The sequence below is a fragment of the Netta rufina genome (assembly GCF_964035555.1).
Source record: "Netta rufina genome assembly, chromosome: 1".
Taxonomy (NCBI): domain Eukaryota; kingdom Metazoa; phylum Chordata; class Aves; order Anseriformes; family Anatidae; genus Netta; species Netta rufina.
This window is the reverse complement of record NC_140123.1, coordinates 141,737,425-141,761,143: the sequence shown is the minus strand read 5'-3', so window position 1 is coordinate 141,761,143 and position 23,719 is coordinate 141,737,425. Positions and strand designations below refer to the sequence as shown.

The following is a 23,719-nucleotide window of genomic DNA, read 5'->3' as shown; positions in this document are numbered from 1 at the left end:
AAGGGAGAAGACTGGCCATGACAAAGGACATTTCGGCAGCACCGCCAGAGCTGCTTTGATAACTCAGCCCCCATCCAAGAAGGTGTTGAGACAGAACCCAGTGGTTACAGGTTGCAAGGAAATCATTCCCTTAATACCCCTAAAGAAGCACAGACTTTCTCTCCTGCAGTGAGTGATGAGGAGCTCTTACTGGCAGGGTACCGCCCTGCCACGAAGCACCCTCTGCACCTCATCCTGGGGTTTCTTTTCATGCCCCTCGCTGGGTGTTCAGAGCACAGCTTTAGGGACCAGCACTGGAGCACACGGCACTTGTACCAGTGCCATTGCTGATCACGATTACTATACCCATTTCTGCTGTAGCACCACTGCCTGACAAATAGCTGCGGACTACAGGAGTGGAGACAGTGGGGCTGGAGGGCCACAAAAGCACTTGGGTTTGTGTGCCCCTGTACTGCCTGCTCCCCGTCCCGCTCTGTGGCCACAGGAGCAGCCAGCACCCAGCTTTACCCCATGCCAGATATCTGCATGGGTGCCCTGCAGCATCTGTGCACCCAGCCGACCCCAAATAAACATGGCTGGAGCCCCCAACACTGCTCCTGAGGGAAGATCTGGAAAGGTCCAGGTTCCCCAGCTTTAAATCCATTGCCACAGATTATCCTGCTCCTGTTGATTGCTCTCCAGGGGACAAAACATCAAGTTACAACCTGTGGTTTTCAGCCCCAATGGATTAAGAGCAGAAAATGTGTTGAGACCTAAGGCTTAGATCTTCGGGTTTGATATGCAGCTCAGCAAGGCATACAGGGGAGCAGCCTCGGTGGAAGATGCTTTGCCACAGCAGTGCTGGCCAAATTCCCAGCAAGCAGATGCTTTTCAACTACCTAAGAGAGACATCGTAAGCCGAAAGTGGCACAATGCTGCTAATTTTCTGCCTAAACCTCCGGTGCTGTGTGACTGCTGTGACGCTCAGGGAAAGGGTGCTTGCTTGTCAGTAGCAAGTGGTATTGCTCACACTTTCCAGCAGTTTGCTTAGCCGAAAGTACTGCTGGTGTGTCCTGAAGTAATTGTCTGGGACACTGCAAGGAGCACCGATGGCAGTAAGTGTAATAAGCAGTAATGCTGGGTTGTCACTTGCAGCACCTCGCTGTGTTCCCAGCCCTTCCTAGCCCTGAGTGTTCATGAGCACAAATTGCCAGGCTGCCTCCGAACCGGGCAGCAGGCACAGAGACCCCTTCCCACGTAGCACCTCCCGCAGCATTCACTGCTGCTCCCCTTCCCCTGGCTTCCGTGCATCTTGTCTCAGCCTCCCATGGGCCTCCACTGTCCTTACCCATAAAATCGCAAGCAGAGGCTTAAAATAAGCAAGAAATCAGAAACCCAGCATGGTTTTCTTCTCTTTTTTCTCCTGCCTTACTTACAGGAGGCAAAATTTCTCATCTGCTTTCGCACATTTCCTGTGTTCCTCCAGCTGCCTCCATGACCCCAGCCTCACCAGTACCCAGGAAAACCCCTGCCCTCATTTTCACCGTGCATGCCTCGGTCTCCTTGACTTGCTGCCTGGGTCAGGTCGAGGGATAAAAGCCAGCCCCCTGCTGCTAAGCACTCCCCTTCAGCTGCAGTCTTTGCTCTGCTCAGGGAGGCTTTGCAAGTGCTACACAAACCACGACATCCCTCGGCTCAGGAAGCCTTCAAAAGGGAAAGAGGAACTTCAAAATGGGTTAAATGGGAAGAATCCTAACAGGTAGAATCTGCTTGGGGTGAAGGTAGGAGACTAAATCAGTACTTAACGCAGAGAGCAGAAAGAAGTCATGGTGCTAGAGGGAGCAAGCAAGGGAGCTCTAAAATTCAGAGGTGCTACCGAAGGGAGCTGAAGCAACTCTCACAGAGAAGCACAGGACTCCTGTTTTGAAGGAATGTTTGGTGTGATGTATTCCCTGTTGTTTCCCCTGAATTACAAACTCCTGAAGCTTCTGGGAACACATTCCCAGTGAGGATAGGGTCTAAGGTATGGCTGGTCCTTCTGCAAGTGCTTTTGAGTCCTTGTGAGGAAGGACTGCAGGTCTTCCTCTACCTAGGTTGTAAAAACCTAGTCAGTGGGGCTTCAGCTTCAAGCTGTGACATGGGAATGACAGGAAGAGCTTTGTTTGTTTTAAGAAGAGATCCTTATTAACACTAATGTCACTTTGGCTGGGTTGGAACTGACCCGCACTGTCCGTAACCCATTCTCTCCCAGAGGCAGGCTACAAGAAATCTACCTGTCGTTAACCAAGTTTTACATTTCATCTTTGCCAAATTAGACACATCACTCAGGTCTTTTGGGAGGAAGTGGAGAGCAATCCCCCCTTCTTTTTGCTTCCAGGTGACAGGTTTTGGCCAACAGGAATGGGGACATAGGGTCCCTGCATCTCCTGCAACGTTTTTATTTGGTTTTGGAACTCAGAATTCGGCATCTTTTCTTAAAGAAACGAGCTCAGAAACACAGAGATGATCTCAGGCAACAAAAACAGGAGGCTTTGATTTGGGCCATCAGCCTCACAGAACGGCTGTATGTGGTGTGAGCACTCAGCTTACAGCCTGGCTGGGAGCAAAGGAAGAGAAGAAACAAGGGGAGGAGAGCATGTGTGGAGGGAAGTGAGCCACCAGGACTGGATACTGAGCTGAATAATCAGTGAGTGGGTGACGTCTCACCACTAGCCTAGAAAAATAATGGTTGAGAGGAAGAATATAGCATACTGGGAATGGGTGGTGTTTAGAGTATGCTGTTTTGTTTGGTTATGAACGGGAAACTCAGCCAGAAGTGGCATGGAAGAGGAGAAGCACACAGATTTGTGAATGGAGATATTTATTAACGAGGAGGAAAAGCTGTATTGTACTCACCAGGTCTTTGCCATCTGTTGAATAGCAATCAGAGAGCAAAGATTGTAGTGTTTGAATAATAAATTCAGGGAAGTGCTCTAAAACCAGTGCAAGAAGCTGGCAATGTTAAGCTACTTTAAGTGATCTTGGGCAGCTCCCAGCATCCTTGCATAAAAAGCACAGTATCAGAGAAAGCACAGCCTGACAGAAGTAAGAGGAACGATAGAGGGAGCCAAATTAATTCAAAAAAAATAATAATAAAATAGGACTGTAGCCTTTCGGATGCAACGAGAGATTAGGAGACTTCATTAAGGCTCACAAAACTCTTAACGGGCTAGAGCGCGGGCACACTACAAAGCTGCTTGACCCAGTGTCAAGAACAAGCAGCGATGCAGCAGTAAGATAAGCCACAGCCGGGCGCTGCAGGAATTCGGGGAGGAATGTCAGGGAGCGAGCAAACGCAACACAAACTCCCCTTACATGGCCATGGGACAAAAAAGCCTGCTCCGTGGGAGAACGGGGCACTTATGTACACAGCAAGCACCACTGCCGAGTGCTGTGGCTGGCCCGGAGGAAGCTGTGCCACGAGGATTTGCCACTCAGAGAGCTCTGGCATTTTGCAGGGGTCCTCCTGTGTGGTGGTGGAGTGCTGTAAGCCAGCCCGCACGCTGCTCCTCCGCGGTATAACAGCTGGAGCTGCTGCAGGGCATGGGGGATCAGACACTGCCTCGCTCAGCAGCGGGTCTGGGAGGCATCGTGCCTCACGAGTCAGGCTTTTGGTAGGACATACGGTGTCCCGCATGGAGTGAACTGCTCGGCCGGGAGTTCGGGTGGTTCTGGGGGAGCGGGCACAGGCGCTGCGTTTTGGTGAATAACGCACGGGCGTCCCGCTTGGCGTGACTACGCTGTTAAATAACGCATGGCTGTCCCGTTTCACGTGCCCGCGGTGCTCCCGGTGCCCATACCCACACCTGCTGCATCCCTGAGCGCTGCCGGTCCCCCAGCCTCAATGAAGCCTTGTGCTAACGAACGCCCGTGCTAATTACCCCCCAACGCCCCGTGCTAATTACACACACTCCAACCCTTTCCTTGCCCCACCTCAGCCGCGCTCCCCCACAGCCCCGGGGGTGCCCCTCCCCCCGCCGTACCCCGCTATGGGGCTGCGCGGCCCCTCATTAATTGCCCCCCTCATTAATTAGCCCTTCCCGCCAGCCCCGCCGCCACGTGCTGCCGGCACCGCCACCGCCACGCCCACCCCAGGATAACCACGCCCACCCCGCGGCTAGCCACGCCCACCTCTCCATTAACTCCGCCCCCTGTGGGCGTGTCCCTACGGGCGCGGGTGCCCTGTTGTTGTGATCAGCGCCGGCCCCGCCCCCTCCTCGTGCGCTGCCCCCCCACCCCACACACACACACCCCGCTGGCCACGCCCCCGCCCCTCCGCGCCCTCCTGGCCCCACCCCCCGGGGCCGGCAGCGCCCTTCCCATTGGCTCAGCCGGCGCGAGGCCCCGCCCCCGCCCCGCGCCCATCTGCTCCCGGCGGCGCGCCGGCTGCCTGCAGGGCGCGGGCGGGCGGCGGCGGAGGGATGGGACCGCGGAGTGGCGGCCGCCCGCGGCAGGGGCAGCAGCAGCAGCAGGGGTACCGGCACCAGCAGCAGCAGCAGCAGCAGCAGCAGTAGTACCAGTACCAGCAGCAGTACCAGTACCAGTACCAGCAGCAGCAGTGCTCGCAGTGCCCGCAGCAGCAGCGCCCCCGCCGGCCCTAGCGCCCCCGCCCCGCGCGCGGGCGGCAGCGAGGGGGCAGCGCGGTGCCGCCGGGGGGCGGCCGCTGAGCGGCGTGGCGCCGGGGGGCGGGCGGAGCGCGGCGCAGCTCAGCGCAGCCCAGCTCAGCTCCAGCGCGGCGCCCAGCCGCCCAGCCAGGCAGCGGCAGGCAGCGGGCGGCGGAGATGTGCCCGGAGGAGGACGGCGGCTGCGGCGGAGGAAGAGGAGGAGGAGGAGGAGGAGGGGGAGGAGGAGGCGGTGTGGCCGGTACCGGCGGCTCGGAGGCGGCGGTGGCGCTGGACGAGCTCCGCTCGTGGTGGGAAGTGCCGGCCATCGCGCACTTCTGCTCGCTCTTCCGCACCGCCTTCCGCCTGCCCGACTTCGAGATCGAGGTGAGACCCCGCGGCCCGGCCCCGCGCCGCAACTCCCAAAACTTTCCCCGAGCACCCCCCCCCCTCCTCCTTCCCCCGGTGCCGGTGCCGGCGGGGCCGCATTGTTCCGCCGGGCACCCGGCCGCACAAAGCTGGGGGGGTCCCCGTGCCCTGGGGGGGGTCCCCGTGCCCGTCCTCAAATGCTGGAGGCGGGAGGAGGGCACGGCTCGGGGCCCCCCCCCCCCGCCCCAACCTCCCCGGGGTCCCCCCGGTGCGCGGGGGCCGTGCCCTTTGTTGGGGCCGGGGTCCCCGCCTGGCTGCGCTTTGTGCCGGGGGCTCGGGCACCTCGCTCGCCCTCCGCCCCGCGGGACCGGCGCCTTTTGGGGCGCTTTTGCGCGTTTTTCTTCCCCAACTTTCCTCCGGGTGCGTGTTTTTGTTCGGTTCGGGCTGGTGGCTGTGGATTTCTGCGCGTGTGGGTGAGCGCGCCGCCAGCGCTTTCTGTGTTCTCTGCTCCGGCCGCGAGTGGTACCGACAAAGTGCGTCCCGGCAGTGGGAAAGCTTTTGTGCTGGCTGTGAAAAGCTATTCTTGCCGGCACATTGGCAATAAACCGGGTGAATAACGCGGTGGCGTGTGTTTTTTAAGACAGTAATTGCCCCCTGAATGCGAATTCCAAAGATGCTTAAAAGTTCAATAGGATGTGCGAAGCCCTAAAGAGCAAAACTCCTTGAGCAGGATGTGAATTTCTGAAGAGGGGGAATCCCTTATGCGGTGCGAAATCTTGAAAGGGGATAAGGTCTCTCAATGATGCAACTTCTTGCGAAAGGGAACTCCCCTCCCCCTCCTATTGATGCAAACCCATTAAAGGGGGAGGCTCTCCGGGCCCAGCAGCGCAAAGTCTTGAAGGAACCTGAATTTACAATGATAAAAGGGCCGAGGCACTAGCCTTTCACCTTTGGAGGCAATTAGCATCTGGCTTGCTTCACAGGCGAAGTAAATGTGGGCTCCCCTTTGGTTCCTGGAGCACGCTTGGGACAGGGGAGTTGCCGTCGCTTGGGACAAATTGCCCCTGCTTTTTGGGGGACGAGGAGTGGGCGCAGGATGCAGAGCAAGGACTGGCCCACCAACAACGTCGCCAGAACCCGCGCCTGCAGATGACCTGCGGTGGTTTGCACAAACGGGCTTTAAAGCTTTACAGGATGGGATTTTTGCGAGGGACGGTGGAAACCACGGTTAAAGTCAGGATATGCCGTGAGAGGAGAGATTCAGCTGTCGGAAGCTGGCGTCTAAAGGCACGGGGAGTGAATCTTCCTCCTCCCCGCATGCCGCCAGCAGCACAGGGACTTGCTCTTCCTTGAAGTTCACCATCTTGGTGCCTCTTCCAGTCCTATCCGTGGCTTCAGGGATACGGGAGCAGCACGCTGCACAGAGCGCGTACACCAACAGTTCATGGCATGAAACTGGTGGCCAGCAAGGGGACTTAAAATGCTTCTTGTTTGTTTGTTTGCTTTCCTCTGAGAGCACTGCTGTGGGAGACTTCTGGTTTGTGCTTTACTCAGCTGCGGAAAGGAGGCTCCCCACTTGGTTTCAGAGCTGGTGTTCTGGTGTCTGAGATGGGCTTTGCGTTGTGGGGTGCCCGAATGAAACGGAGGTGGTCATTCTGGGCTTTTAGGGAGTGCTACAACTTGAGGCAGTGCTGGAGAACAAAACGGCCAGCCAACAGGCTTCAAGCTGTGCTCGTGCACACAAATGGAGTTTTCTTGGTTTGGCTTTGGTTCTTGAGGGGACCGCTTGTGGCTGAAGGGAAGTGGTTCAAGACGTTGCTGCCCCTTCCCTCAAAAGATATTGTCCACCAAGGGCAACCGAGGGGTGCAAGCCCTGCTCTGCTTTAATGCCAAGTAAAGCAGGTGGCTTGAGCAAGCGTGTTTTCTGTGTTGAACTGGAAATGGAGAGCTCACGCAGCTGGGGGTTTCGTCTGAAGGGTGCTGATGCTCAGACTGCTGGAGGTTCGTGGCAAATGCTTGTCCAACTGTGTCCCTCATCTCTGATGTCTCATCAATGGGTGCTGTCAGCTCTTGCTGATGGTGGGAGGGCTGAGCTCTCCTCTCTACTTAAAACCTGCCTGGTGGATCTGTTTTTTGCTGATATTACTGTATCTCAGGTGGCTTTGGTTCTGAACTCTTAGAACATTATTGCAAAGGCAAAAGTTTTAAACAAACCCTGATTTGTTTGTAACAAGTATCCCCTGCCCTCCCGGTTACGCTGATGTTAGCACACTGTGAGAGTGTCTCTGCCGCAATCACGGCAGTCCCCAGAGCAGACAAAACCTGATCTTCCATATGTTTAAAAAAATAAAAATAAAAAGGAGCTGTAGCTCATTTTTCTTCTTTCTTCCCTCTCTCTGATTTCTCTCCTGGTAGGTCTGCCCATATTTTGTTGCAAGGCTCGGTAATGATAGGCCATCTGGATCCATCCCTCTCATACCAAGCAGATTTGCCTGTGGTATTTGAGAAGTTTGGGGACTTTAGCACAGTGAGGCAGCGCAGAGCTCGCTCTTTTTTTTTTTTTTTTTTTTTTTCTTTCCTTTTTAAACGCAGCCCTTTTGCCCTACACTTATTGGTCCGAAAGAAAGTGAAGCTTCCAGATGCGGGCTGCCATCCGCAGCTGCACGCGGCAGAAACCTGGGAAACAGATGTTTTGTTTTTCTTTTCCCCTGGACCAGCGAGCAGCCGGGAAAGGGGTGTCCAAAACCGGAATAAAGGAGCGCATCCATCAGGCCGGGCGCTGGGCATTGTTCTGGGGAAGGGGTGGGCGCAGGCGGCCCCCATGCTGGCTCCGGCAGATGCAGGCGCCTGGCGAGGAGGCGCGGGGCTCCTGCGCTTTTCAAACCCCGGCCACAGCGGTGGGCTGGGGAGGGGGCAGCCGCCACCGGGTCAAAAGTTCAGTGGGACAGCCGCGAGCACACGCGTGTGTGCCAGGACGTGGCCGGGTCCACCCGTGGGGCTGCCCCCGCGGGCGCTGCTGTCATCGGACTCGTTTTTTTTTTTAGTTTGCCCCCACCGCCACCCCCTCAAATGGCCGCTGTGTCAGCCATCTGCCGTGCAAAACTTCCACGCTGCTTCCAAAGTGGGCTTTTTGCCCTGCTGCTTCGGTTGTGGCTTCCTTCTCGGTGCCTTGGGAAACCTGCGTGGGGCAGGTTTGTCCTCACCTGCTCCAACAGCGCTCCAGTTGGGAGAGGGTCTGTTCGTACCGGGCACTTTTAAAAATAAGTGTTTATTTCATATGGCCTGCCCTGTTGGACGGAAAGGATGCTTTCCACAGTCAGGTCGGTGCATGTGATGATAGGAAGCGTTTTGTTTTCCTCTTCAAGACCGAGCTGTAATGCGGGACACCTCTCGTGACAAAGCGTCTCCTGGACGCGTGCCCTTCCCTCTGTGACAGACATATCATCCTGGCAGCTGCGGGGATTGTTTGGGTAGAAAAGTATTAGGAGAAAATTTGATGTTTTCAACCGTGTTTCAGCACAACTTAAAGAATAAGGGAACTGGAGAGCAGCCAGCGTGGCGCGGCCACCCAGCTCTCTGGCATGCGCTCCTGGGAACTCTGGGCTAAAACATTTGGGAACTTCTGCCTGGGTAGGTCGAGGGGAGGTGACTTTTGAGAACGTGCTTGAAAATAGTCAAAACATTGTTGTTAACTTAGTTTATTTGGAAAAGGGGAAAAGCCACATTACGTAGGGAAAACATAAATCTTTTCCTGTGGTTTTTAAAAGCGCCTTTGGGCAAATTGCCTCTGCTGCTAACTTCGCTGTGGCTCTAAGATGCTTTTCCTCTTTTCCTCTCCCTTCCTTACGCTTCAGGCTCTGGCTCTACCTTTAGCTACACTCCTGCTGCCCAAAGACTGGGCACTGCTGCTATTGCACACCTTCCTCTTCCTACAGCGCAGTATCCACCATACCAGCCCATGAACAGGCTCTTTCTGTCAGGGAATATGATGTGGCTGTTACAAACCAGTGGCTACTACTGCTCCCATGGGTCCCCAGGGGGAGGAGGAAGAGTGTGGAGAGAAGGGGGATCTGTGCTGCTGCCTGCAGGCTGTGGCAGTGTGAAGGAGTGAGCACAGAACAGGGGATTTCTTCTACCCCCGCAAACCAGATAGAGCTTGGAAAGCCAAAAACTTCTAACTCACTAACCTTTAGGTGCACTCAAATTTTAGTATTTTGGAAAATGTGCCGTTTTTTCCTGGTGAGGAGAGGATGGCCAAATGCACTTTGACCTCTGCTGTCCTGTTTTGCTAGGTCCTACTGAAACTTCTCTGGAGCCCCTTGCTTTCTGTCCTCTGGCTGGGTCCCTTGAGATCCACGGCACCAACTGCACGGCCTTCCTCTTCTGTCAGTGGTGTGTCTGGAGTTAACTGTGTATGCACTGTGCTACCAAAACTGAGTGCTAAGCCTTCCCTCCTCAGTGGCTATTCTGGCCCAGTACTGCATTGTTCTTTGTGTTACAGTAGCATCTACGGCACATACTGATCCCCTATGTCATATGAGGGCCGAGAAGGCCAGGTAGTTTCTGACTGGGAACACTTAGGGTCTAATTAAGATAAATGTGACAAGTAGGTGTAACAAGCTAACTAAAATGTAAGTCAATTTGTGTAGGTCAGCTCTACTTGTACAAGGTAAGTTCGAGCTAGTTCAAGCACCTTTTCTGTAGAGTATTTCAGGCATCAGGATGTGCCTCTTGCCATCTGCCCGTCAGTGGTAGACATCCTAGAAATTTGAATATCAAGTGGAAAAAATGAATGAAATGTACAGTGGGTACAGTTTTTATTGTTCTTCCTACCTGTCCCATTGATGTTTGGTTTTGATGACACTGCAACATCTCATCCCTCTTACCGCATCTCTTCCAGCAGCAGCTCTTACGTGTCTGGTCTTGGCTTTTGCTGCCTTACTTATTCTGTTCATAATAGAATCATTAGCACTCTGAATGTCAGTATTGGGCTCTAGAGTTCATTGAGATTAATGGAGGGGGAGGCAGAGAGATACTTCTCAGAGCTGTTGTTTCAAGTGGTCTGCAAATTGGAAAGCATTATATCAGTTTACATTTCAAATGCAAGTCACATTTTTCACAACTGTAGATCTTGAACTTTTTAACAAGTGTTTACATTTTGTATAATGAGACTCTACTATAATTGGATACAAAAAAAAAAAAAGGAATAGGTGGTTTAGGAGGCTGATACGTGAGTTAAAACATTATCTTAAGCCCCTGAAAAGAAATGAGAAGTGACTGCGCGCAGAAAAAAGGGTGTCTGAACAATGGGTAAGGAAGGTTATTTTGACAGCAACGTTTTGAATGGATCTGACATAGGTGACAGGGAAGTCAGAGAACGACTGTAGCAGTCGAAGGCAGAAAGAGGAAGTGAGTATAAATTTCAGAGATTTGGATAAGAGTACATGGAGTTTGATAATCACAGATTTTCTACAGTGTCGTTGGTTGGAGGCAACTAACTAACTATCTCTTCCAGCAACACCGCTGACTGGAAACTGTATCTGTTGGCTGAAATGTTTGTGTGCCCACAAGTTAAATGGTTTAAGCTGAATTTGTTTTAAAACCAATTTAAGATAATCTGGTGTAAATCTTTCCCTGCTTGGAAAAAAAATATGCTGTGTGTAGTAACTTAAATCTGACTTAGCGGTTTGCTTTGTTTAGAGTCTTGACTACCACAAACCTGTACCAATTTAATGAAGCTGATGTAAACTTCTGCATAGTGCATCTAAATTAGGCCTCGAGTTTGTTCTTTTTGGAATTTGCTGTAACTAAACCAGCTAAAAGTAACACCTTAAAAGTGTTGCAGCTTTATGTGTAGACCTGCTTAACTGTGGTCTTTCTCTCCCTACAAATAATACCGCAGAGCTGTGCCATTCTGCCCCTGGCATCTGTTAAGTGCCTGCATGAAGGGTGAAGAATTAACTTTTGTAATGGCAATGGATGCTTTCATAGACTTCTTTCAGGCAAAATCTCTGCAAGAAAAGGGCTGGGGAGAAACAACAACAGCCAGAGAGTTAAAAGTTCCTGAATTAAAAGTTTATAGTTTAAGTCTTATTGTAGGTATTTATGAAAATTATTTTTCCCCCTCGTTACCAGCAGAAACAGCATCTGCTGTGATGGCGAGAACAATGCAGCCCAGTGATTCCTCCTTCCTTACAGTAGAGAATCCTGTTAAACACACAACACTGTGCCTTAGAGTGTATCCTTTCAGCAGGCTTGTTCCTTTTAATGGGTGCCCATTCCTGGGGTCTCCATTGTTTCACCAACAATGGCACTGGGGGCAGCTGATTTGGTTGACAGAAAATGTGTTAATTTAACAGATCTATTCCCTTTAGCAAGTCTCCTTCCTATTGTGTCCCAGTTCTCCCCAGTTCCTTGGAAGAAGGGCCGGGCTAGCAGGCTTTGCGAGGTGGAGTATTCCTGCAATTAGGAGGGGTTTGCAGCCTTTTGTGTGAGGAGGAGAAAACAGCTGAGAGGGAAAAGTGATTTTAGTGCATTTTGCTTGTTTCTAGAACATGCATTTTTACTGTGGTTTCCATGCACTTTGTGTATATCTGTGCTTTTAAGTTCCCCTTTATGGGGGACAGGGGAGTAGTTCGACGCTACAGGCCTACTGCAGCCCAGGTCTTTGCTCTGCAAGCGCTGCTCAGAGGTGGCCCAACAGCCACACGCGGCAGGCAACTCCCTTACAAACTCTTTACATTTTACAAATGCCTAGCTGAAATGCCAGCTTTCCCCTGAATAAAAAACAATGCTGCTAGTATACTCCATGGTAGCGAATACCAAAAGATGTGAACCACAAGGGGCATGCTTTAGACCACCTCTGTTGTGGGACCAGCCACCAGTTTAACACCATCCTATGGGTGGTTTGAACAGCACAAGCTCTTCATGCTAGGTGTACTTAAACTGGTTCAGCTCTTAACTATGTTGAAGTGGTAACTTAGTGACAGGGTGGTGAGGCCTTTGTTTTGTAGCTGCTGTGGTCCAGCTGGTGCGCTAGGCCCTGCGGGAAGGATGGCATGGGCACCTCTAAGGCAGTTGTGGGACTTGAAGCTTTGGTGCTGTGGGCTCCTGCTGCCAGGAGGGAGTCCCTGCTGAGTTTCAAGCTCTTGCCCTAGTACTGCTTCTGGTGCTGCGGCTCTCGGGTGCTGTGGAATGATACTGGGACACAGCAGTGGCAAGGGGGACCTCATGGTTTCGGAGGCCATCAGCTGCCAAGGTGGATCCACCACAGCTCTTAAAACTACAGCCTTAGCTTGGTTTGGTCCTGGGGCTGGTGATGCGGAAGGAGCATTGGAGGGTCTTTTTCCTCCACTTTGGTAAGGACATTAGTTCTCTGGCTCTTTCCAGTGAAGCCTGCTCTAAAGGAGGTAGAGCTTTGTGCAGCCAAAGGACTGGAAGGCAAAGCTGGCTTCTTCATTTCTGGTGAACCCTGTACTCAGCAAGTTGTGGCAGCAAAAAAATATTTATATATCGATAACACAAAGCAAAGAGCTTTTTCTTTCTTGCTTGGGTTTTCTGTTTGTTTGTTTTAGGAGGCAAAGGGTAAGAGTTCAATTTAGGAGCTTGACTCTTAATAGAGCTTGTCATTGTTGCTAATATAAAACAAATGATGAACATGGGAGAGGAGTGAAAGGCTCCCTCTTCTGGTGTGCTGTGAAGGTTCAAACAAAAAAATAAAGAAGAAAGACCAGTAAGCAAGACCCCTGCCATGTTTTCTGTGGTATTTTAAGACCTCACTTGGACCTAACCCTTGCTGAATTAGGCCTGCTATATAGCTTGCATCAAGACACCCGAATAAGTAATATGGGCACTGTAAAAGGGAAAGACAAATGACATTGCACTTAAAAGTAAAATCTGTCATGATTTCATACAGGTTCACAGTCTGGACAGCCTTGTATGTCCCCACAACTAACTTATTCCAAAGCTCTTCTTTGCTTTTCCTCTCTTCCCTTGTTTTCCTGTAAAGCTCATTACTCATCCCGTGCAACTCACTGCTAGCCAAGCCCTGAGCAGCCAAGCGAGCTTGTACATGTGTTTGGGGTGATTGTGCAGGAGGTAGATATGGTGAGCAACCTGTATAGAAACTGTGTTCAAGACCTCTGCACTCCCATCACTCATAGCTGAGTCAGACGAATTCAGAAGTTATTAATGGCAGATGGATGGAGAAATGTGCACAAGCAGTAATACTTCGGGATTTTTAAACAGCTTTCTGAGAATCTTGACATAAAGGTACTCAAGACTAGACTTTGAAATTTGAAGGATTTCAGGGGGTTAGAGAACTGACTTTGTATTGTTTTTCTAATTTTGTGTTGTTCAGTGGATGGCCATTTTTGCTGTTTTGTTAGTGTGGGCTCACACTTGGTGTCTGTTAAAAGCTGATGATGTGAATTCTCAAGCATTTGTCCTGTATTCTTCACTGATGGTGGTAAAATGGCTCACTAGGGTTAATATATATATTATATATATATATATATATATATATATAATATATATTTTTTTTTTTTTTTTTTTTTTGAGTTATGCTTAACTGGGGCCAGCTCCCCAAGGTGGTTTGGTGCGTAGCCCTGCAAAGGGCTGCACCAGCAGGGCTGAAGCAGTGGCACAGGAATGGAAACAGGCAGCGGGGAGGGGAAGGGCTTTTTATAGCTGACCCTTCTGCTGAAAGCAATGCTTATCACCCTGCAGTCGGGGGTAGCAGGTGGAGCGAAACTGCACAGGTAGCAAGAGGTCACGCAATAAGGGGGGCACCTGGGGAAGAGCCCTGACAAGCCTCTGTGAAAGGTTTTGGGGGTTGGTTTTTGGCACTAAATGAAAGCTTGCTGTATTTCTTTTCTAACCAGAATGATAACTTAAACTTTTTTTTTCTTTAAGCTAAATGTTGATGGTAGTTTTTTGCTCCTTCTGAAGTCAGACCTGACCATGCAGTTGAAATCAGTTGATTTAATTTCAGTGCAGTTGACTGTAGCTCACAAAAACAATCATGAAAAGTTTGTCTGATAGTCTTTCTTAGAAATTCAGGGTTTTTTTTTTTGTTTTTTTGTTTGTTTTTCCAAAAAAGAAACACAAAACACACTTCATTTTCTCCCTCCACCCCGCGAAGTTTCTCTTAGGCACTGGTCATCCAGCATATGCAGGCATCTCTCCATCGGGATTTGTTTGCCCATGCTGAAGGAGCCTGATTGTAGGACAGGGCAGCCGTGTAGAATAAACACGGAATAGCAGTCTCGGTTTCTTTTCTTTCAGCCTGATACAAGGTGCCGAGGCACAGAAGACTATTTTGCCCTTAAGATAATTGTGTGTTGGAGAGGATCAAAGGGCTTGAGGGGGTTTTTTGGTTGAAAGGGGATTTTCTCCATGGACAGCTGCAGTAGTGCATTAGTACCGCAATGGATTATCTTTCCATGATCTGTAGGATCTCAACCAGCTATTGGGGGCCCCGCTGAAGGCTGTTGCTTGGGGGAGGCAGAGTGAAAGTCTCCTGTAACAGGGAGAGACCTGCAGTGCCGGGGAGCTCGGAGCACTCGACTCCCCCTGCCCCGGCAGGGTGGTGCTGGATATTCTTAGACCGCAGATAGTGTTGTGGAGCATGGAGAAAGGGAGCACAGTGCTTGGTTATGATTAACTGCAGCTGATGCCCTACATCCACCCTGCTCTCCGATGGAAGTGCTTATTAAGGAATGTGAGAAGGGAGCCGATTCCAGCTGCTGCGGTGTCCTGTAAAGGGCAATGTGTAATTTGGGAGGGTGTTATGAGTCCCTTGGTGGAACAAACCACTCGCTGTAGTAAGCGCCTGACCTGCCAAACGCCCGGACTTTCTCATTTTGGGGAGTTTTGGATGGCGGCTGATCCGTAAATAGCCGTGGCGTTGCAAGGGAGTCCCTTCACGCGTGTGGCTGGGTATCTGCACCCTGCTCTTTGTAGCCTGGCCGTGGCAAGGGTGGCGGCGAGAGGGGCTGGGACAAGGGCTCAGTGCTATCGGAGGTGGAGATCAGGTCATGCTGCGCCTCCCCGCCCTGCTGCAGTGCCTGGGGACCGGGCTGGAATGTGCCCTGCCACCGGCTGCCGGGGAACGCTGGTCCCCAGGTGGCTGCTGCAGTTGCTTGTGCTTCAGTCGGGCTCGAATTGCATCTGCGTGCTGGTTAATAAGTGGTGAAGCGGGACCGCCTCGGCAGGCCCTCCTGTGTGTGTTTCCTGAGGTAGCAGAACCTCAGGAATATGAGGGCAATGATGGTATCTTCCTAGCCAACAATCTCCCCCCTCAGCATCTTCAGAAATGTTGGCTAACGTTAATGACACAAGTTTTATCTCTTTGTAGCTAGCAAAGCATGAGCCAGGAGGATCCAGGCTTTGGATTTCAGGGCTGAGTTGTGTTTTTTTTTCTTTTTTTTTTTTTCTTTTTTTCAGAATGGGTATTTAGGAGAACTTGTCTTTTTGCAAGCGGGACTGGTTTCAGAATTAAAGGATCACCATATGATGTTGTTGTTTTTCCTCAGAGAAGTAACTACAATTTATAATCACTGCCTAGTCTGTAGCCAGTTGGCAGGAAGGCTGTTGTGAAGGGATTGATTATTAGTGGATGCTTCATTGTGCTGTCCAAGCCTGAATTTCTTGATCTAACCAGTTTCCTTCACTTGGAATGGCCGCAGTCAGCAGAGAGAAGAGAGGGAGATGCGTCTTCCCGTTTGGCAGTCCTTTTTCTTGTTTCTGGGATATGCTCAGGAAAAAAGGGTCAACAAAAAGTGTCAACACTTCAGCGTTCTCATAGAAAGCCAGCTGTCTAGCTGGCTGTCTGGAGACTGCCTGCAATTTTTCTGCTCCCTCTTGGGATTCTCCTGTAAGCGTGTTCATTTTCGGTGCGGTGGCTTAGCAAAACTATTGCTGCGTGGTGTGAGCGTCCTGGAGGCTGTGTTTCTTTTCCTGGGAAATGTGCCGGGAGAGGGCAAGTGTCACCAGGAAGGTGATCTTGCTCTCAGAAATGAGGATGCTTGCACTACAAAGCAAAGGCATGCTGGCAGCTGTGACAATATTAGCTGAGTTAGCATTTAAACTGGCAGCAGAGGACATGCAGAAGTACACTCGCAGCAGCGTAGGCTTGAGCTTGGACAGCATCGTCTGCTGGGCTCCTCGGGTAAATACTCGGGTGGCGTGGTCGTGCTGAACCACATCCTGCTGCAGCTACTGTGATAAACCTGGGCTGTCTAATTAAAAGTTAGCATGGGTGCAGCTGTGCTGCTCCAGCCCAGGAGAGCAGAAGGGGTCCGAGCAGGAGCCTGGAGCGCAAGGGGCCATTCCAGAAAGTGTTGTGGTGGGCTTGGGCTGCTCACCATGGCTCAGTGCTGTAGCTGGGCTGCTGGCACCGGGGAGAGGCTGAGCCGCAGCAGTTGGGAGAGGACAGCTGAGCTAATACGTGAGAAGCGGAGGGGTCGGAGACTCCATGCCAGGTCTTGGGAGTACGAGCCTAACCCTCTGCTTCTCCTCCTGTCCTCCCCCGCCGCCAAACCCCCTCTCGGGCTGTGTGGAAGTGTCCCAGTTCTTGCAGCTGTGTTAATTGTAATGGGTCATTTAGTCCTGAAATCCCTGTTTAAAAGGGGCAAGTCCTTGCCTCGTGTGACAGCTGCCGCCTTGCACTTTTCCCCAGGCTGGAAATAACTGCATATGACACAGGAGCAGAGAGCGGCGTGGGGGAGGGAGGGAGGAGGCTTTCTGGCTTCCTCTTAGTGCTATAATGGCTTTGCTGTGTGACTCTTTTCCCATGTGGACCATAGCAGAGTCATGCCCCACATATTTAGCAGATCTCTCGGTTGGCAGTGCCTAGGCGCTGCGCGAACGGCCTCGCGCTCTCCGGGCTCTTGGTTCCCGACCAACTGGGGTATTCTTGGGCATGGGGGAGCGCGAGGGAAGGGGCGCGTGGTGGTGATGCTGGACGCTTGCCTGGAGCATCAGGGAGCCTCTCCGGAGCAAATGTGCTCGCCCGTCTGGAAGGGAGAGCTGTGCTATATTCCTTGCAAAGGCAGAGGCAAGAGAGAGAAGGCGGAAAGGTTTTCCATCTCCCTGCTCCCATCCCCTCCCCAAAATCCAAAAGCCTTGGAGCCCATGGAAACCTGGCCAGCTTTTCCTTCTAGCTGAAGGGCTGTCTCCTGATTGGAATGACAGCTTTGAACTGGAAGACATTATTTCATTAGCGTGCTAATCAGATACAGAGATTACCTGATTGGCTACTTAATAATTAAATGAAGTTGCCTGTAATTCTTTGAGCACACAGAGAACTAATTAAATTAACCCTTCACTGCCCTGCATGCCTGGGGTGCACTTGTGTGAAATGGAGAGGGCAGCTTCTCCAATGGGGGGACTGTGAGCAGAAGGGGGCGATGGCTGTGATGCAGTCAGTGCTGGACAGCCAAGGTGGTACTTTCTTATCAATAGCCTTGCAAAGAGAAGATGATAGGCATCTTTACCCTCCAGTTCAGTTGGGGTTTGGTCTACTGGGTCGGTGATCCGTTTGTATGTATGGCAGTGTTCTTCTGAAAGGTCTTAGCCCCAGACAGCCCAAAGAACCTGCTGGGTTTATGGAGGTTGGTGCCCAGGTATGCATTGTAAACCAGCCACAGCTTTGTCTCACCTGACGAAGAGCAAAGGATCAGTGACAGATGATGCACTTTGCAGTCCTTTAGGAGAAACAGTCGAGTAGAGATCAGAAGATGGTCTCCTGCACCTCCAAAGTGGTCTTCCCCCTCCCCACTGACGTGCAGCCCCAAGCAAGCCAGGTATCTCATGCATTTGACAGGATTCCACTAATTAAACATGTTGGTCAACTATTTTTTCTCTACCTCTTCAGTGGATGCTTGAAGAACTGCGCTTTGCTCAAGTTTACAGGAATACAAGCAAGCGTATTTCCTATTGTTTGAGGAGGACGCAGTCATAATAGTGCCACGATTTTATTAAAGATTTAAAAATGAATGTGCAAAGAGTAGTAAAGAGTTTCCCTGTGTTTTCCAACCCCAGTGTAGTACCTGAGCTATGAGTAATGCCAAAGGTGTGGCACAGCTTGAAATTTATAGTGAAATGCTAATGTTTTATAACTCTTGCCTGCACTTGTAAGAATATTGCTATACCATTGAATACTGGTTGTTTTATCACTAGGGTGAATAGTGAACACCAATAATAATTTTCTGTTCCTAGCCCTGAATGCTAGGTTGATGCAGCAGGAAAGCCACCTTATAGCAATGCAGTGCTGCTCCCTTGCTGCTGTCGGCTTCTAGACTCTGCCCATACATGTTAAAATGAAACTGTCAAATTAAGCACATTTCACTGTCATCCAAGACTTAACTTGGCAGTAAAAAGCCCTTGGACCTTCTGGCCCAAGTTAACCATGGCTGGCTTCAACTACCTCGGTAAAGAATCGCTGCTCTTCCATTTGGGGCATGTAGGATGGCTTCTCCCTTACCTACAGTCCCCATTGCTGGATCTGTACTCTTTTTCTCCCCTGAAGACAGTGGTGCCCTCAGTTGTCCAATTCCCCCTGGAAGGATAAATATCTGAGGCACTGCTTTGTCCTTAAAACCTGGCTTCCACACGACAGGCAGCCTGAAATGTCTGTGAAAGCAGGGCAGGAGACAGAAGAAAACAGGGGTGGTGCAAAACAAAAGGACAGCTTTGGGGGTAATTAGATGGTTGCGATGACCTGTCCAGTAGGGAGCATTTGTGAGAAATGATCCCCCCCACGTTGACTATCTGCAGGCTTGGGTATGCTGACATGGTTTGAAAGAAGATCAGAGTAAGCCCAGAGAAGGGCTATAGAGCCCAGAGATAGCACGTCCCTATTATCAGATCCCTGATACTCCCCTTTCACAGGCTGTCAGACCTGCCTGCCTCTCGGGCTGACCTCTCCTGCCCTTTCCGTGCACCCCACACCATCCAGAGGAGACCCCAAGCCCCAGTATCCGCCTCTTACTGTGCCTGGGTCCCTGGGAAGTTGTGGGCAGGCGTCAGAAGGAAAAGTGTGGGTTTTGGGGGAGGTGGAGAAAGAGTGTGTTAGCACATTGTAGGGTCAGACTTCAGCCCAGCTGCAGAAACCGTTTAGGTTTTAGTGTTATTAATATTTGATGTCATTCTGTTGTGAAAGAGCAGTGAGTAAGGCTAGCGGGTCTGTGCCTGGTCTGTTGTTGCAAAAAATATATATTTTTTTTTTTTTTCAGAGAAGACCTTCTGAAACAAAGAGTATTCTGGTGTGTGGTAGAAGTGGCCATTTAAATGCATCTAACCATAAAGATATTATTGCCTGCCAGCACTTTTGATACCAGTCCTTGAGGCATGCTCACGTGGGGAAAATCCTGCTCTACCGGGCAGAGCCTGAATGCCAGCGATTTGGCTTGAGGATGGAGCTCAGGGAGGCTTTTTACCTCTTCTGTCCTCCTCTTTGTTTTTTGTTTATGGGTTTACAAAGTTGGATTAGCATTTCAATGTTGTACCTCTGAGGCAAAGGCCCTTGGGGTGTGGTGGAAGGCTGGGGAGCTGAACTGGTTTGGGATTACCGGTCTGTCCTAGCAGAGGTACTTCCCTGGGTCTGGTGAGGAGCAAAGCCCGAGGCCTTGTCTGTGTTGGGAATGTGCCCAAATTGCAGCCATCAATCCAGCTGCACTGATGCAGAAGTCTTAGGGTAGATGGGCAATGTCACCCTGGACTGTAATTAGCAAGGATAACTTAAAAGGTAGAACAAGTTTTAGGGGAAAGGCAAGAAGAAAAAAAGCTCCAGTCCAGAATCTGCTGATTTAATAGAAGATAATACCTCTCCACAGACTTGCCTTTGCTTTAATCCTTGGAGTCCCCCCTCCACAATCCTATTACTTTAATAAAACAAGATATTGAGTAAAAAAAAAAATTGTCCCTTTCTGCTCTTTGTGAGGCATAATGCTGCACAGTGGTGCAAATCTGGAGTAAGTCCAATGGTTTCAAGTTGATGTACTCCAGATTCATGCTGTAATTGCGGAAAACAGCCTCTCATCTGAAGCTGAATTTTATCTTTGTGATATCCCATTTGCTAACTAGAGATGACTTCTGCTTGATGTGGTACCCAGTCTGTACTCTGAATATGTAGTGCTGTGGAAGCAGTACAGTATGGCCCTGTAATGCCATAATGTAAGGCAGTTGCATGTGGTTGAACTTGCAAATATAAGTTTACATAAGAAGCTTAAAGAAGATGACTTACAGGCAAGTAATTTCTTATGCTTATTGCTTCTTTATTCATCAGAAGAAAATTTAAATCTCCCCATTTGTTTGATTAGATTGGTCATGTGTTTTTTTTCCCCACCTCTTTGAAGGGTGGCACTGTATTCTTTGGTGAAAAATACATCTCAAAACTTCTTAGCTTGTAGCTATTAGGAAAAAAAAAGTTTCAAGTCTAAAAAGTGTTTCTCCAAACTAGTTTCACTTCCTTGGTTGTCTGAAGTCAACTCCTAAGTTTTTATTCCAATATGCAGTCTTATAACTGCTAATACTCTGTGCTGCCTCTCTCTTGGTGGTAGGGCACTGGGTACACCTTGATTCCTCTCTTCCCTCCACATTGCTGTTTGTCTGCTGTCTGGGAGAGAAGTCGTTGAGGGTGCCAATATGTTAAGCTCCTGAGAGAATGGGGCGAGCTGCGATGGAGGTATTGTTCTGCTGGGAGGTGTTAATTGGCGCTATCAGCCACTTGTTTGATTTCTAGACAATTGCAGCAGTGCTTGAAGCTGTGCCTGGGCTAAGCAAATGGCAGGGGCTGTGCAAGTTCCCCCATCTTCTCTTGAGCGTGCTACTCCCCACTGCCACCCTCCAATAAAAATAAAAAAAAATAAAAATAGTAGCGCTGTACACGGTTGAGCCAGGAGGATGAACCTGGATGTTGAAGAATTGGCCGCACAATAGTTACTGCTTTGCTTGTGAACCCTGGCCTGCCTAGCCTGGTGGCTTGCCAAGGGCAGGGTGAGGAGCACAGGATGGCTAGGGGATGCTGAACTGCCTGGGGATGTTTCTGGCTTCCTTAGAAGCAGAGGAGCAAATGGGCTGGGGTGATGTTTCCTTCTGTGACGTTTTCTGGCTAATGGACAGATGCTTGACATTATCTAGGGCAGAGCCCTTCTGTGGGAGAAATACCCAGCTGCCAAATACAACCTCTTATTTGTACTCTGGGACTCCTGCCCAGAGTGAGGGCCAGCGAGAGTCTCTGTGCGCCCTGCAGGAAGGGTGTACAGGCCTGACATGTGTCCCTGCAAGAGCAGCTTGCTCTTCCTCCACTGAAGAGGAGGAATCCTGTCCCCTGCTGGCCTTTCTGTCAGACATAGCTGGGACCACCCTGATTTTCCAGATGTATTTCTTCTACTTTCCGGATACGAAACAAACAGGATAAGGCAGTACCATGTGCTGTAGCTTGTGTCTGTTTCAGCCTGGGTACCTTTGTGCCTCCATCAAAAGGTCCAAGGTGTGTTGGACATTACTGAGCCATACTTTTGTCTGGACCTCCTAGCATTCATATAGATACGTGCATCCAACCCCAAATGCTTGTTCATCACGCTCCTTGTCGTGATGTAGTGTAGCATTGCCACACTGGTGTCCTACCCTAGGTGTAATGGCAATGGCTGTGCTTGTCTCTTGGCCTTAACCCTTCATGGTGTGCCACTGGCTTTGTGCTATGTGACATGTGGAGAACAGAGAACAGAGAGGAGGCAGCTGAGCAAGGAAGGGGTGATGCCAAATGGAGACTGAGATGTTGAAGGTGTAAATCATCTGTGAAGAGCGTTATGACTGGAAAGCCTGTCAAGATGACTTCAGGAAAGACCGATAAGGGGACTCCAATGTAGCATCATGAAAAATACATAGTCACAAAGGATATCTGGAAGTCTCTAGTGTAACCTTCTGCTTGGATCAGGACTGTTGCCAACAGTAGATCAGGTTAACCATGGCCTGGAGGATGCATAATGCTTTTCTCTGTTCTTTTCCCTTCTCCCACCTCTCCACAAAGAGAGCAGAATTGTCATAACAAATGTTTTAAAAGAATATTTAGCAAGGAATGGTCTAGAACTAGCTAAACAATGCTAAAGTTGAGGTTGGGCTGGGGAGGAGGTGGGAAACAAGGGTGTTTAGTTCTGAGGTGGCGGCACACCTTTGACTGGTGATTCTTGAACCTTGTCTCAGACTGGAAGTGATAATAAGGGGCAGTTGGAAACTGCCAGTTCCCTTTCTCATTCTGTAGGGAATAGCTTGTTTTTGAGGGATGGTTGTTGCCTGTGCATTGATACCTCACTTCAGGAGTCGTCATGCAAGCATTTGAAATGGTACCTGTGGGTAAGGAGCACATGAAACAGCAGCTGTTGCCTTGCTAAGAACAACTTAGACTAGGCAGGAAGATTATTTTTTTAATTGAGAGCAGATAGCCCAGGAGTTCTGGCTGTTGATTTTTAGTCCTTGCATCCCTAGTGAGACTTCTTAGGTGTGTACAAATATTTGTGGGGCCACACTCAGATGAGTCAGGGAGCTGATTTGGCTGGTGGATTTCTTTTAAAAAATAAATAAATCCACTCAACTCCCCTTCCCTCCAGTTTATTTTTCACCTGGGTTAGTTTTATGAGCTGGCTTATAGAGTGGCCCAGCAAACAGTTGTGCCAGCCATGGCATGGTGTAGGATTTGGACTAAGTGGTGGGGATGAGAAAATGAGCAAGAATAACTTAGTGTTGAAAGTGGACTGTCATGTCAGACTGATTGTGCAGGGTTTCGTCATTGTCAGTGGAGAGAAATTGATCTTTGAGAGATGAGAGGAGTCTATTTTAGACTAGAATGAATCACTCTGAAGGTGTTTCTGCGTGGATGATGGAGAGGAACTGAGTGAGCCAGCTCACACAAGACACCAAACTTACACCTCGCTTTTTGACTCTGTTTTAAAAATGAAAATATCAGTATGCCTAATTAATGTCCATAATGCTTCTCCTTCACTGCTGCTGCAAGTATAGAAAATGTCACCAGCTAGAAACAGCATCCCAAACTTCTAACAGGGCAGGTGCAAGCAATATTGAAACCATGAAAATCCAACTGCTAACTATAACGTGATGCACTAACTGTTAGCTCTGGGGGGGAGAAAAAAAATCTCTTAACTACTTGCCTTTGGGTAGGCTGCCCATAAAATGGAGCTGTTCCTGCATGCTTTTCAGTGCTTGTGTCCTGTAGTGAGTGCTTCAAAGAGCAATATTCTCTGCTTGCCTGCTAATGTAATTTGTACTTGAGCTCAAGTGGTAGCCGTGGTAGAGAAGGTGTCTGTTTCAAAACGCTGCTGCGACACGATAGTGTGGGTTTTATTGTGCATTATTGTTTTCTGTGTTGAATCTGATGCTAAACGATTACAAATTCAATTACTTGACAGGAAACTATAGATTTACAGTTGCCTGTGCAACCTTTAATCCATCGCCTTGTACCTGCAGATGATGATCGTTTTTAATTACAGGGTCACATGCTTTTTCCATGGGAGAATGGCAGCGCTCACTTTGTAGGACAGATGGTGCTGAGAGTATAAATCAAGGCTGAGCACTGAATGAAGCTGTTAGCTATATGGTTCTCACCTCATTTACTGAAGAAGTTTGAAGGTGGGCAGGAAATGAGAGACTAGGGCTGCTACAGGAAAAGAAAGGGCTGTCTTTTGGTTAAGTGCATGTGTAGTGCCATGGCA

The 23,719-nt window shown here is 49.9% G+C and overlaps 1 protein-coding gene across 2 annotated transcripts in view; it reads left to right on the top strand.

Annotated features, from left to right (window-relative positions):
* The first annotated feature begins 4,797 nt into the window (after nucleotides 1-4,797).
* The window catches only part of CECR2 (CECR2 histone acetyl-lysine reader), a 92,799-nt gene continuing 73,877 nt past the window's right edge, over nucleotides 4,798-23,719 (top strand). For both annotated transcript variants that reach the window (XM_084282193.1, XM_084282192.1), the window contains exon 1: nucleotides 4,798-5,006. In XM_084282193.1, the coding sequence (XP_084138319.1) occupies nucleotides 4,800-5,006 (207 nt within the window). In that variant the 5' untranslated portion in view covers nucleotides 4,798-4,799. The remainder of the gene's footprint in view (nucleotides 5,007-23,719) is intronic.